This window comes from Sorex fumeus, unplaced genomic scaffold (assembly GCF_029834395.1).
Source record: "Sorex fumeus unplaced genomic scaffold, SorFum_2.1 ptg000001l, whole genome shotgun sequence".
Lineage (NCBI taxonomy): Eukaryota > Metazoa > Chordata > Mammalia > Eulipotyphla > Soricidae > Sorex > Sorex fumeus.
In genome coordinates this window covers 5,495,264-5,510,960 of record NW_026606058.1, presented here as the reverse complement: position 1 = coordinate 5,510,960, position 15,697 = coordinate 5,495,264, and the positions used below count along the sequence as shown (strand labels likewise).

Here is a 15,697-nt window from a genome sequence, read left to right as displayed (position 1 = left end):
GATTTTGGCTACTGTGAACAGTGCAGCAATGAACATACAAGTGCAGATGTCATTTCGGCTATACTTTTTTGGCTCTCCGGGATATATTCCCAGGAGCGGTATTGCTGGGTCAAATGGGAGCTCAATTTCTAATTTTTTGAGAATTATTCATACTGTTTTCCAAAAGGGCTGAACCAGTCGTCATTCCCACCAGCAGTGAAGGAGAATCCGTGTCTCCCCACATCCACGCCAACGCGGGTTGCTTTTGTTCTTTTGGATGTGGGCCAGTCTCTGTGGTATGAGATGATATCTCATTAATTGTTTTGATCTGCATCTCCCTGATGATTAGTGATGTACAGAGCATTTTGTCATGTGCCTTTTACCCATTCGGATTTCTTCTTTGAGAAAGTTTCTGTTCATTTCATCACCCCATTTTTTGAGGGGGTTGGATGTTTTCTTCTTGTGGAGTTCGACCAGTGCTTTGTATATCCTTGATACTAACCCCTTATCGGATGGGTATTGGGTGAATATCCTTTCCTATTATGTAGATTGTGTTTGTATTTTGGTCACTGTATCTTTTGCAGTGCAGAAGCTTCTTAGTTTAATATAGCCCCATTTGTTTATCTCTGTTTCCACTTGGTTGGTCAGTGGCATGTCATCTTTGAAGATACCATTAGAGGACATGAGGAAATGGAAAGATATCCCCTGCTCATGGATAGGAAGAACTAACATTGTCAAAATGGCAATACACCAACCACAGGCACTCTACAGATTCAATGTGATCCCCATAAGGATACCCATGGAATTCTTCAAAGAAATGGATCAAACACTCCTAAAATTCATTTGGAACAACAAAGGCTCAGGAATAGCTAAGCAATTCTTGGGGAAAAAGACAATGGGAGGCATCACCCTTACCAACCTCAAACTCTACTAAAAAGCGGTAACAATTAAAACAGCATGGTACTGGAACAAAGGCAGAGCCGCTGACCAATGGAACAGGGTAGAATATCCCTACACACAACCCCAAATGTCACTGTCCTCCTGTTGTTCATCGATTTCTTGAGCAGGCCCAGTAACATCTCCATCTTAAGACCTGTTGTTACCTTGTTTGGCATATTGAATACCGTAGGATAACACTGTTTTGTCCTTCCTGCATAGTCTCAGGTAGTTTAGGTTTATTGGGTTGCTCCCATCACAGTGCTCCCATTTCTCTGTGTTTATTTGTAACTTTCTTTGTGCTCTGCTGACTTGAAAATATTGTTTTTCTCTTCTTCCTAAGTCCTTTGCATAGTTTATTCAGAGCAAGGTCCTTTTTGTATGGACACAAGAATTTTGTAATGTGATTCAGTGATATTTTCTTCCTGGGCATCAGTTCTCTCACCTAAGCCTCAGCTGCCTTTACTTCCTAGCATCCCCAAGAGCAGGGTCTGGATGGAACCAGGGCGAGCTGTAAGCTATGTGCTATCCTGGCAACGAGATGGGCCTGGCCAAAGCGTCATAATGCTAAACAATAAGTTAAGAGCTTGGTCATGGACAAATGCGGTCATGATCCAAAAAGTAATTACTAGATTTGGACCCTGCTAGAGTTAGGAGTGATTAATCAGGCCTGAGCGCTGTAGTCTGAGTCTGTGGCAAGATGTTCCCAGGACAGCTGCCCTACAAAATACCTCAATGGTATCTCTTACAGTGTCCATATAAAACTAAAGATATTGATAGTTCTTGGACTGAAGAAAGGAGAAAAACACCTTAGGAGATATTTTGCCTGGGGCAGTCAGGAAGGACTTTAGGTGAGCCCTCAGGAAGGGCTTTCTTATGTTGATTTTGCCACCTGACTGGGTGCAGTGTCAGCCCTGACTGCAGAGCTGGAGAGAGGAGAGAGCAGGGCTGCAAGACAGACCTCAGAGAGACTAGCAAGGGGAACACAGGCCTGAGAGAATGGGAGACAGGAGTGAAAGGAGAGAGGATTGGAATAAAATGCAACAAAGACAACCGGCCAGGCTCTTGTTTCTTCCTTGGCCAACAGCCGTCCTGATCCAGGTCACACACAGCAGCTCAAGAGCACCGAATGGGTGGTGAGACAGAGCCGTTCAGAGAGCCCGCGAACACAAAACCTTCAGCGTGCATAGTTTTCTGCAGAATACGTCACGGGTAGCTTGCCAGGCTTTGCCGTGCAGGCGAGATACTCTCAAGTAGCTTGCCAGGCTCTCCAAGAGGGGCGGAGGAATCGAACCCAGCTCCGCTGGGCTGGCTGCGCGCAAGGCAAATGCCCTACTGCTGTGCTATATCACTCCAGCCCAACCCCAAATGTATGAACATCTAATCTTTGATAAGGGAGCAAGAAATGTGAAGTGGAACAAAGAAAGCCTCTTTAACAAATGGTGCTGGCATAACTGGACAACCACATGCAAAAGAATGGGCTCAGAACTCGACTTAACACCATGCACAACAGTCAGATCAAAGTGGATTAAAGACCTCAACATCCAACCTGAATCCATAAGGTACATTGAAGACAAGGTCCGGGAAGCCAGCCTTGAGATTTTAGCAGCCTCTCCTTACTCGTCTTTCCCAGTCACTGGAGGCTCTTTCAGGCTCAAGGGAATGAGACCTGCTATAGTTACTGGTTTGGGCATATCGAATAGGCTACGGGGAGCTTGCCGGGCTCTGTCCCTGCAGGCGGGATACTCCCAGTAGTTTGCCAGGCTCTCTGAGAGGCATACACATTTTGCTTTGTTCTTTGGTGGTGGTGCAGGTGGGGCCATCCACACCCAGTGGTGCTCAGGGATCACTCCTGGAGGTGCTGGGAGTTGAATTTGGTTCAGCTACAGCAAGACGAGCCAACTGACCGTTCTATCTCTCTTGCCCTCTAAGGGAGAAAAAAGCATTCGGAAGTCTACAGAGGTAGCAAGCACAAATAGTTGTACTACTTAGCATGTAATGCATCTGGGTTTTGTTATTCTTTTATTCAGTCTCAGGGTACTCTAACTGCTGTGTATGAGATATTTGGATTTTCAGTGGTAACGTATTTGGAGTTGTCTTCCGTCTTAGTTTTGCTATGTGCGTTATTGTACTTGTTCTTTTCTATCTTATTTTGTATAGCGTGAATTTTTCCTACTTTTTAATATCTTTCTCCCAACTAGTTTGGCATTTACAGTGTCCGTTTTTATTCATTTTGGAGTATTAGCATATTTATCGGAATTTGAAATGGAAGAGTTTTCTTGCTCCCTTTCTGACTTTAGCTCTGAGGATGGCTTAATGTAGCTCATTTACCTCGCTTTATGTGTAACTCTTTTCAAGTTGATCTTAACTTTATTGGAAACTTGAATATATAACTGCCTGTGTTTACTTGCATTTATCTATCTTCAGCAGTTACTATTTCAGATTACAGTGATGGGGAGAAAAAGCAAAATTTTCTCTCTCCAGTTGATCTTCTAGCTTTGAGATAAAAACAGTAAATATTCATGTTATTTACAGTGTCAGAAACGGCTGTAGAAAACAATAAAGAATAAGTAGGATTGGAATAAGTACTGGTGGGGCTCAGTATTTTACATGGAGCAGCTACTGAAAAAAGACTTTCTTATGGTGACACTTCCGGTGTGAAACTCAAGGAAAGCCACGTGAATAAAAGGCTTTCTTTTTTTCTTTTGCTGATATAGCTGATTACCATGTCAGAAGTTGATTATTTTTCTCAACTTTTTGAAAGTACAGTTTCACTGTCATACTGTCATCCTGTTTTTCTGGTGCTCTGGAAAACTGTGCAGCATAACTTTTGAAAGGTAATATTTAAAAGGGGAGCCACTGTCTTTTTTTCTTTTTTTGGCTTTGCTGTTTTGTAATTTTATTACATGTCCATTTGGGTGGGTTAGTGAGCATAAGGACTAGGTGTTTTACCAACCTGAAGATTTAGTTTTTAGTTTTGGAAGATTCTCAGTCATCATTTAAGTTTGAACAGTGCCTCTCCATATTTCCTTCTAGAAGTTTTCAACTCATTTGTGAAAGAAAGGTGGATGCTTAAAAAATATAAAATTATAAAAAAAAATAGTAAAGAGATAATTTTCTAGTTGCTATAAATGCACAGCTCTGGTTTTTAATGAAGTCAAGTGATAAAAAGCATACACCAGCAAATTACTAGACACAAGTTTCTAAATCATGAACGGAAGCAGCTAATTCTGTGCAAATTAATCTAAAAATTTAATGCCAAAACTCATCAAAACATCAAGTTTCCCACAGCTTAAAAAAAATAAGCAGAGAATTAGTAAGATCATTCTCAAACATAAAAATCAATTATCAAATTCCGATATAATTATGAAACTTCTTATAAAAATATTATTCATTACACAGCTAACTATTGATTCAGAGATAATGAAAACAGTCAACAGACTACATTAATACTACTATAATATGACTAATTTGGCATGTGTAGTTATAAGGGGAAAAATAGCGCAAACTCAATTGATAATTGTCTATCTCACCAAACATACAAAAAGCAATTCCATATAAAGACAAAAATACAAAAGCAACTTTTTCTACTTTTGCATTTTATGTAAGATTTTCTGCCACTCACCAAACCTAGACCTAAAGGATAGTAAGAATTCCTACTGAGATGTGATCTAAATGCTAGAATAATATAAAAGGAAAGATTTGCATCAAGGCAAGCCATCAAGAAATATTTATGGATTTAAATTACAATTTGAGCGACTTAGTCTCAGGGACAAAATACATTCTGAAGTCTACAGAAACAGCAAGCACAAATACCGTAAAAGAACACAATTAATTGACAGAACAGCTCTGACATCTTTCAGATGAAGACTAGTGATAATAAAAACAATTTCTACCACTTACTAATAATTTATATGTACCAGATTAGCTCAAATAGTACTTAAAATAATAGTGTGGTGAGATTCAAACCTTAATAATACCACTTACGTATGCAAAAAAGGCTGAAATGATAGTAACGGCCTAATTATGAAAACTTATCAAAGCGCCAAATCATTCTATCTTTTTGAAAATCCACATTGTTTCAAGTAGTTTATTACTTCCCTGTACTTCTAATTCAACATGCTTTTTTAAAAAACTTTAACTTATGCCTTAATATGCCTAACACATTGTTTTAAGAGCAAAAAAGTGAAAGGAAGATGATAGGAAAAGGTGTGCATTTTATGAAAAATAAATAATATCCTTAAAAGAGAATAATTCCCTCCGTCAGCACAATACTCCAAAATATTACTGTTCGACACTGTTTCTTTTCATCTTTAACCAAGGAAATTATCAATGGAATTCTTACCACGCTGAAATCAAGGTTGTCTTTAATCCATTTTTTCCCATCTTGGAATTCTTCATGAAGACCCATGATATAAAGGGTATCCAAAGCATCTACTATGGTAGCACCCATCTGTGAACTCCCTGTATTTGGGGGAGTCAAAAGTCATTAAAAGTCGTTAAAAGAATGACCTTTCATATAAGGTCTATTTCATTTCATATAATAAACCAAATGAATACAAGGACCAAAAAAATAAATCTAACATACTTCATTTTTCATAATAATACATATTCTTTAATATAAAGAAGACACACTGATAACAAATGGTAAGACAATTAAAAAATGGGTGGAGGAGGGTGTCAGACCGTACCCAGCAGTGACATGGACTTATTCCTAGTCGCGTGTTCAGGGATCACTCCTGGCGGGGCTTCGAGAATATAAATGGTGCCAGGTATCTAACGGGGAAGCTATGAAAAAGGCAAACACCTTACTCACTTAGTATCTCTCCAGCCCAATAATGAAAAATTAAAAATAATAATTCTGAGTAAATTTCTTCCTGGTTAGAATATATCTGTTTCAATGAAAGGTTGTTTCTGTTTTGTTTTTTTGCTTTTGCTTTCTGGATCACACCTGGCGATGCACTGGGGTTACTCCTGGCTCTGCACTCAGGAGTTACTCCTGGCGGTGCTCAGGGGACCATATGGGATGCTGGGAATCGAACCCAGGTCAGCCACGTGCAAGGCAAACACCTTACCAGCTGTGCTATCTCTCCAGCCCTGAGGTTTTTTTTTTTTAAAAAAAGAATTAATTCAAGAAATGGAATGGGTCCTTCAAGTTGGTAAATTAAGTTATTTTAAAATGTCTGAATGATAAAGTGGAATAGAAACTATAATGCATATTAACAATAAAAACTCAGGCAGAATATGCTGAAAAAAAAACCATAAAACAAAATGTCAACTGAGAAAATAATAGATACAGCCATATTCAAGAAAGAGATGTCCTGATCTTAAAGGAAAAGTTCTAAGAAAAGTATTTTCAGTAAAACTAGTTAATACTAAAACTAAATAACGTAAGTAAGAACAAGGAGCCAACAGTTCTTTTTTTTTTTTCCCCCTTTTTTGGGTCACACCAGTGATGCACAGGGGTTACTCCTGGCTCATGCTCTCAGGAATCTCTCCTTGGCGGTGCTCAGGGGACCACATGGAATGCTGGGAATCGAATCCAGGTCAACTACGTGCATGGCAAACGCCCTACCCACTGTGCTATGGCTCCAGCCCTGGCACAAACCGTTCTTACTAATGAATTTTATTGCAAAAACTCCTGGATAAAATAATAGCAACGCAAATATTGTAGCACAGTGAAAGAATAAATTACAGAGAGCAAATGAGTTCCCCCCAAACAATGAATATGATTATTTCGACCTTTTTTTTTCCCCCTTGGATTTTGGAGCCAGACCCGGCAGAGTTCAGGACATACTCCTGGTTCTGTACTCAAGGATCAGTCTTGCTGGGGCTCAGGGATGAAACCCAGGTTGGTCAAGTCCCAGGCAAGAACATTCATAGGTAAACCAATTCACGCATAAGGCATTACGTGGCTGAATTAGTTCACTAAACACTGATTTAGGATTTGGGGGTCTCGGAGGGGGGTGGGTGAGGCCTCTCCTCACCCCAAGGGACCCAGCTTTGGCACCTGGATACCTCTGGAACTCAACCGCCACCATACTCACAGCCACTCTCCACATACTGGGACCAAGCCTCACCCATGAGTAAACCTATCCCTGGCCAGTGTGGCCGCATTTGCAGCTCCGCAACAACTCATACTTTACACCACTCATACTCCAATAGTACACCGATTTGATGGGGCTTAAAATAGAAGGCAACCAATATTAAAGGGAAATATATTTTTACAGATATATATGTATACATACATCTATATGTGTGTATATACATAGGTATGCACACAAAGCTCAATTCCAAACAACCTCTTAGTAATCTCTTATAGAAGGGCTTAATGGTCTCTTGGTGAAATACAACAATCTTCACACACTCTCCTCTAAGGAAAGTTTTTTTTGGAGCGTTTTCAGTGATTTGTTCATAACAAACAAAACAAAATAAATTATTTCAGGTCTGCTTTGGGGCGGGTTCGAGATGGAAACATCCAAAATATGGTGGTGAGAACGTGTAACGGTGGAGGTATTGGTGTTCGAATATTAAATGTAATCAAATATTGTAAACTACTTAATAAAAATTAAATTAAAAATAAAAGAATAAAATATAATACTTAGAAAATGAATAACAAAAGATTTTTTGGGGGAGTCTATGCTCATGAGGAACACTGGTTTACAGTTTCCTTTCTAATATTTGGTTTGGTATTACGACTTTTGTGAGTCTGAAGCAATAAAACAAATCTGAGGACAATAAGTACCTAACAAAAATACATTAAAAAATATAATTCAAAAATTGACAGAACATAAAAAGTGAAAAATCCAAAATTAGAACAAGAGACTTTATACCCATCTCTCAGTAACTGACAGAATAACTAGGTAAAAAACATCAGGACAGAGAAAAACTGAACATCAGGACAAAATGACATACAAAGAATATCCATCCAGCAACAGAAATCTGCACACATATATATTCTTTTCAAGAGAAACTGAATACACATTAAGAAAACATATATTTTGCATCATAAATTATTTATCTTAACTTAAAACATACAAGGTATATGAAATTAAATTCAAAATAATCGATAGAGTAAATTTCTTTACATTTAAAAATAACTTGCTCGAGTGAAAACTTTAAACATCCAATTGAATAAAATCAAATGAATGAGACTGAAATCATGTGAAAATAAAGCACAACAAACCAAAATCTTTGATATGTAGCTAAAGAATCACTTAAAAAGAAATTTGTTTGTCCAAAAGGAGAGGGGGGGGAGAGAGAGAGAGAGGGAGAGAGAGAGAGAAGAAAAGTGTCTGCCATAAAGGCAGGGCTTGGGGGTGAGGGGATGGGAGATGGGAGGGAACCTGGGGACACTGTTGGAGGGATGGGTGTTATGGGTGTTGGAACACTGTACGACTGAAAACTAATCATGAACAGCTTTGTAAGGGTCTATTGCACAATGACTCAATTAAAAAAAATTTTTTTTAAAAGACAAGAAAAAGAAAAAAGAAATCTGTCTGCTACTCGGACCAGTGCTCAAGGACTTACACTTGGCTTGGTTTTCAGGGTTTACTCCTGGCTTTGTGCTCAGGGATGACTCCTGGTGGTGCTTAGGGGACCGTGCTTAGGGGATCATATAGGTACTGGGGATCAAACTGGGGTTAGCCACGTGCAAGCCAAGTGCCTTAACTTTTGTACTACCTCCCAGTCTCTTAAAAAGAAATTTATAGCAACAAACGTTCACATGCTGAAAGAAAATCTAAATCCATAATACTTTCATTTCAACAAACTAGAAAAACAAAAGTAAAGTCAACCCAGATCACATAAAAAAAAGAAAATAACAAAGAAAAAAGCAGAAACCAAATAATTAAAAACAAAGAAAATACTTTAAAAATCAATAAAAACTTTCGGAAAAATTAGTAACACCAATAAACTCTAAAGGGCCAACAAAGTAAAAAAAAGGGGTGGGGGTAGAAAGTATGAATGACAAACATTAGGAATTAAAAAGATATATATATATATATATAGACGCCACAGACGTTCAAAAGGACTAGAGTCGGTGGATGGACTGGGTGGGAAAGGAGGGGGAAGACTCAAAAATCTGAGGAAAAAAAAAAAAGAAAAAAGTATCTTAAAAACCAAGTCGAAAATTAAGGACCAACTTTCCTGTTCAATATAAATTTATATTCTAATCCTTTTGTTTGTTTGGTTTTGGTTTTTTGTCTACTCCCATTGTTATTCAGGGCTTACTCCTGGTTCTGTGCTCCGGGATCACTCCTGGCAGGCACTGGGGACCATATGGGGTGCTGGGGCTCAAACCCAGGCTGGTCACATGCAAAGCAAAAGCCCTACCTGCTGTACTATCCTTCCAGCCCCAATTATATTCTAATCTTTTAAAGGGATCACAGAATTAGAGTTTGATATAAAGGGGCAGTTACTTAAAAAGCAGATCTGATTTTAATTAACCATGAAATATAATATTTTGTAGTGCACTAAGATCTTACTGTGGCAGTCACAAAGCAGGAGGTGTTTATACAATTATACCTGTGCTGAAGAAATACACTTCGGTTTTATTAAGTGGCTGCCACTGAAGTGAATGATCAATATGAGATCTCTGGTACCTCTGATTACCAAAAGAAAAATGTGTTCCATTATTTCTCCATTCTAACACCTTTTATAACTTAGGAGAGATTATCTTTTCAGTCATTTCTTTCTTGACAGAAAATAAGCAAACAAAAAGCAAAGAAAAACAGCATTAGAAAAACTCTCCCAGTGTCACCAAGAAAAATGCTACTACTTGAATGACTATGGTGGCGCATTCCAATCAAAGCAGACAACTGTACTGCATATGATTAATACAGGCCTCCCAACCTCGTTCCTATTTTGACTCAACCTCTCTATCATTATGTGAAACACACCTACCACATTTAGAACAATTTAAAATGGTGGGGGGAGAGTGAAGACTATAAAGATATGTAAACTAAGGTGCCCTTGTTTATTTTATAATTTTCAAAGATCCAATTGGATTTATTAAAGGATCAGGAACTTGGAGGCTAGGCAAGCCTACTTGGGCTTGCACAGAATGGAAGAATTTTAGAGTAAATAAAAAGGTAGGACAAGGGTTATTAGGCAAAGAAGAAATTATTTCACATATGCCCCCTTTCCTAAGGGGAAGGAGTGGGGGAAGCACTTACCACGTATATGACCTCACCTGTCTCTATCGTGGCTTAAATTAACTGAACTCGAGGTTACAATTATGGAAGATTCAGGAAAGTGCTCTTAGGTATAGAGTAAATGCAGCATGATCAGCTCTGTTTGGCACCTGTCTGTTCTTCCCTTTTTTCTTTTGAATTTTATTATTATTGAGCTTAACGACTTAAAACAGTATTAAAAGGTTTATGCTTTCAACATATATGGGACTATACTACTAGCAAACTTTCGTGCCCAAAACTCTCCACTAATGGTCACGTCCAGTGTACACCAATCCTTCCCACCCATCTCGATGCATGATAACTTTACATATGCCATCAAAGTCCAATAGTTTATTTTCACTGGACACTGTCCAGTCACTTGTATGTTTATATACTGCAAGTGAGAACACCTCTTGATCATCTTTTGATCCCTGGCACCACATATGGTCCCCTACAGCAGAAAGTCAGGAATAAGCCCCGAGCATTAGCAGGCAGGACATCACCCCCCCGCCGTCCCCTCCCCACCCCGACACACACACACACACACACACACACACACACACACACACACACACACACACTTTAACAACGCCAACCCATGAACATGGAATATTTTTAATTTTCTTGTGCATCCTTCTACATCTAAATAGTAATTTACAGGTAAATGTTTTTCACTTTCTTTGCTGATTCCTAGTTGATGCTTGGAGCACAACTGAAAATGGGTGGGGTTTTTTTTTAATGATTTCTTTCTCCTCTAATTCAGTGTTATAATTTTATATAAGTATATATGTATATGTGTATATATACATATATACATATGTATGTATATGTGTGTGTATATATACATATGTATGTATATGTGTGTATATACATATATATACATATGTATGTATATGCAACAGATTTTTAAAAAACTTTAGACACCATGATTTACAAAGTTCTTTACAAGACGGTTTCAGGCAAGAGTGTGTTCCAATCCCATGCCTCCTCCGTCAGAGGCCCCAGTTCCCTCCCACCCACCACTCTGGTTCCTTGAAAGATTTTAAGCTTAATTATTGTAGTTTGAGTCTCAAGCTTTCAGTCATATTGGGACTATATACAGATACAATAACTCTGCTCACAGAAGTACCCAGGGTCTCTGGCCTATGCCCCTATATTACTTCTAGGCACGCATTGCTATAGTCTGGACAGAAGAGTGAATATTCATTATTCACTCTAATATTATTATTCATTATTCTCGCTGTCGTAATATATTACTTCTAGGCCCCATTGCTGTTGCCTGGACAGAAGAGCGAATATTCATTATTCACTCTGTCACTACTGTCACTGTCCTCCCGTTGTTCATCCATTTGCTCAAGCGGGCCCAGTAACATTGTGAGACTTGTTACGACTGTGTTTGGTATATCGAATACATCACAGGGAGCGGGAATCGAACTCAGGTGGGCCATGTTGGCCACATGCAAGGCAAACGCCCTACCCACTGTGCTATCGCTCCAGCCCTACTCACTCTAATATTCATTATTATTCATCATTTGCTCTGTTGTCACTGGGCATCTGGGCTATTGCACTAAGTGCTACAATAAACAAAGGTAAAAGCTTTTATCTTCTTGAATAAATGTTTTTGTGTCTTAAAAGTAGAAACCAACAGGATTGCTGGGTCACGAGAGCTCTAGAGTGTGTGTGTGAATGTGAGTGTGAGAGTGTGTGTGTGTGTGTGTGTGTGTGTGTGTGTGTGTGTGTGTTTGGGCCATACCCAATGATGCTCAGAGGTTATTCCTGGCTCTATTCTCAGGGGCCACTCCTTGGGACTACGTGGGATGCTGGAGATTGAACAGGGATCAGCTGCATACAAAGCAAGTGATCTGACCTGCTATACCATTTGACCGGTCCCATCTACTCTTTACTTTTTTTTTTAGAAATTTCCATGTTGTTTTCCATGGGGGCTGAACCAGACAACAGTCCCATAATCAGTACACAGGAGTCCCTTTTCACCACGTTCCCCACCAGCACGGGTTGCTCCTATCCTTTTTGATACGAGCCATTCTCACTCATTGTCACCTTAACTTATATTTCTCTGATAAGTGAGATGGAGAGTTTTCTTTTTTTTTTTTTTTCCTTTTTGGGTCACGCTCGGCGATGCACAGGGGTTACTCCTGGCTCTGCACTCAGGAGTTTCTCCTGGCGGTGCTCAGGGGCCCATATGGGATGCTGGGAATCGAACTCAGGTCGCCCGCGTGCAAGGCAAACACGCCCTACCCGCTGTGCTCTCTCTCCAGCCCCAAGATGGACAGTTTTCATATGCCTCCTAAACACCATCTTCATTAGAAAAGAGCCTATTCATTTCCTCTTCCCATTTTTTGGGGGGTACTGGTACTGAAATTATTGAGTGTTTTGTATATGTTGGATGTTAACCCTTTATCTAATGCATTATGTGCAAATATTTTCCCCCAAACAGTAGATTTTAGCCCGTTTCTTTGCCATTCAGAAACTTTGTAGTCCTATTATTTATTTTGTTTCTATCGTCTTTGTTAATGGAGTCATATAACTGAAATCACCTTTGTCGTTGAGATCCTTCAAATGTTTGGTCTCAATTTTTCTCAATGTATTGTATAGATTCCAATCTCAAGGTCTAATCCACTTTAAATTGACTTTTGTGTCAAGTGCAAGATTATGACCTACTTTAATTTTTTCCTATGGTAACAATTTCTTCTTTATGTTTGAAACTTCATTTAAATACTGTGACTTACAAAGTTGTTCATTATACAGATGTTCCAGGTACTGAATATTCCAACATCAATCCTACCATCAGTGTGACCTTCCCTCCACCAACATCCCCAGGAGTTTCTCCTACCTCAAGCCTATCCCCTTGGCATCCACAAAATAATTTATTTTATACTGCTTGTTAGAATATATCTCTCATAACGGTGTTATGAAAGCCATTGTCTGAAGATTTACTGAGCTGTTGGGTGCTAGCTGAGCTTTCTGGGTTACTGTTTTCGCTCATTTAGTTCAGTTGGCGTCTGTACAACTTTCCAGTCTAATCTGCTGTGCTCCTACTGGGCTGTCAGTACTATGAAATTTGGAAGTGCTGCACACTCCAGGAGCACGCACCTAGAATAATTCAGCAGTTTAGAGTCTTGACGATTAATAGTAGAACTGTTAAGCTGGGCCATTTTGTACGGCAGAGGATTCCAGGTGTAGGAAGGGTGTGGGTCTTTCAGCAGGGTGGGGACTCGCCTGCCCCCATTTCAAGAAGGCCACAGAAATCTCAGGCTGGAGACCAGGTTTACCCGGGAGACTCAGAAGTGGCGAGATACATCACGCTGGGGCAGGAGGGGAGGGGGAGGAGGGGGGGAGATGTCAGGTATTGGTGGGACACTGGACACTAGCAGGCGGGAATGGCCTGCTCCCATCTTGAGAAGGCTCCAGAGACAGTGCTTACTTTAGACAACTCAGCAGCAGCGAGATTAGTCAAATCTATAAAAATACAGTCCTCCCAATTTCTTATTTCTCAGAATATCTTTGGTAACTTTATGTTTTACGATTTCATGCAAGTTTATTGGTTACTAGTTATAAGTACTTGAAAAATGGCACCAAGAGTTTAATGGGGATTGCACTTAATCTATATAATTAGGCAAGATGGTCACACTGATCATGTTGATTCTTCCAAGCTATTAACATGGAATATTTTTCCATCTTCTAAAGTTCTTTTCCCATTTCTTTTTCAAGTGACTTATAGTTCTCCTGTATGTTTTTCACCTCACCTCTTTTGTAGATTTCTAGGTATTTGATATTTTTTGACACTATTTTGAATCACGTGGTCTCTTTAATCTCCTTGCCTTGTAAGTCACTGTTTGCATATAGGAATGCAACAAATTTTTGTGTTATGATTTTACAGTTTGCTACACTGATATGGGCTGGAGCGATAGCACAGGGGATAGGGCGTTTGCCTTGCATGTGGCTGACCCAGGTTCAATACCTCCGTCCCTCTTGGAGAGCCCGGCAAGCTACCGAGAGTAGCTTACCCACACGGCAGAGCCTGGGAAGCTCCCTGTGGTATATTCAATATGCCAAAAACAGTAACAACAAGTCTCACAATAGAGGTGTTACTGGTGCCCGCTCAAGCAAATCAACAAACAATGGGAGGACAGTGTTACAGTGCTACACTGATATGTTGTTTTATTATTTCCAAAAGATTTTTAGTGGAATCCTAAGGTACTCCATGCATATTACCGTATCATCTACAAATAGTGACAATTTGACTTCTTTTACTAAATAGACCCACCCTTCCCCCGCCCTTTTTTTTAAAAGTCTTAATGGCTGCCAGTAGGACTTATAGTACTACATGGAATAGTACTGGAGAAAATACATCCTTGCCTTCTGCCTGACATCAGAGGGAAGATGCTGAGGTGTTTTTTTTTTTTTTTACAGTTGAGTATAATACTAGCTATGGGTTTGCTGCAAATGGTTGTTAGTAACTTGAGAAAGTGTCCATTTTCCCCTATCTTGTTGAGGATTTTTACCAAGAATGTATGCAGGATTTTGTCAAAACCTTTTTCTGCATCAGTTGATATAATCATATGATTTTTATCTTTCCTTTTGTAGAGACATTAATTGACATTAATTGATTTGCGTATGTTGAGCCATACAAATTTTTGTGTATGATTTTACAGTTTGCTATACTGATATGGGCTGGAGCGATAGCACAGCGGGTAGGGCGTCTGCCTTGCACGCAGCCAACATGGCCGACCCGAGTTCGATTCCTCCGCCCCTCTCAGAGAGCCCGGCAAGCTACCGAGAGTATTCGATATGCCAGACACAGTAACAACAAAGTCTCCAATGGAGACGTTACTGGGCCCGCTCGAGCAAATCGACGATCAACGGGAGGGCCTTTCCTTTACTTTACTTTATGTTGAGCCATCTTTCCATACCTGGTCTGAATCCCACCTGATTGCAGTATATGATCATTTTGATATGCAGTTGGATTCGGTTTGCTAAGATTCTGTTGAAGATTTTTACATCTATGCTCAGTGAAACTGGCCCTAATTTTTTTTTTTTTAGTGGTAACTCTGCTTTGAGTATTATGAAATGCTAGTTCATAGAAGCTGTTTTAATTTCTTTTACTTCACTATCTTAAAAAGAGGTGAGGAGTGTAGTAGCCAAGTGTTCTTTGTAGACTTGATAAAACTCATCAGTGAACCTGTCTATACGAGGGCATTTGTTCCTGGGAAAATTTTAATCACTGTTTCAATTTCCTCACTTGGGACTGGTCTGCTCGGGTTCTCCTACCCCTTCACTCAGTTTTGGGAGAGAATATGCATGTAGGAAAGAAACCATCCATTTCTTCTACACCCTTCGGCTTTACAGCATAGAATTGACCTTCTGTATTCCTGAGGAATCTGCTCTAATTTCTCCCCTTTCATTTATGATCTGATTACTTTGGGTTTGTGCTGTTTTTCCCCCATTGAGTCTAGGTAAAGATTTTGTTTATTTTGTTTATTTCTTCAAAGACCTAGCCTCTAGCTTCACTGACCCACCATACTATCTTCTTGTTTTTATTATTATTATTATTTCCTTCCTCTATGAGCTTTGGGGTTCACTTTTTGCTC

The 15,697-nt window shown here is 39.4% G+C and overlaps 1 protein-coding gene across 3 annotated transcripts in view; it reads right to left on the bottom strand.

The window, feature by feature from the left end:
- Nucleotides 1-15,697, bottom strand: part of MAN1A2 (mannosidase alpha class 1A member 2) — a 144,692-nt gene that overhangs the window by 92,517 nt on the left and 36,478 nt on the right. For all 3 annotated transcript variants that reach the window (XR_008793164.1, XR_008793604.1, XM_056112573.1), the window contains exon 4: nt 5,261-5,379. Coding sequence is in view for 1 of the 3 variants with exons in the window: in XM_056112573.1 (XP_055968548.1) it covers nt 5,261-5,379 (119 nt within the window). In the remaining 2 variants the exon portion in view is untranslated. The remainder of the gene's footprint in view (nt 1-5,260; nt 5,380-15,697) is intronic.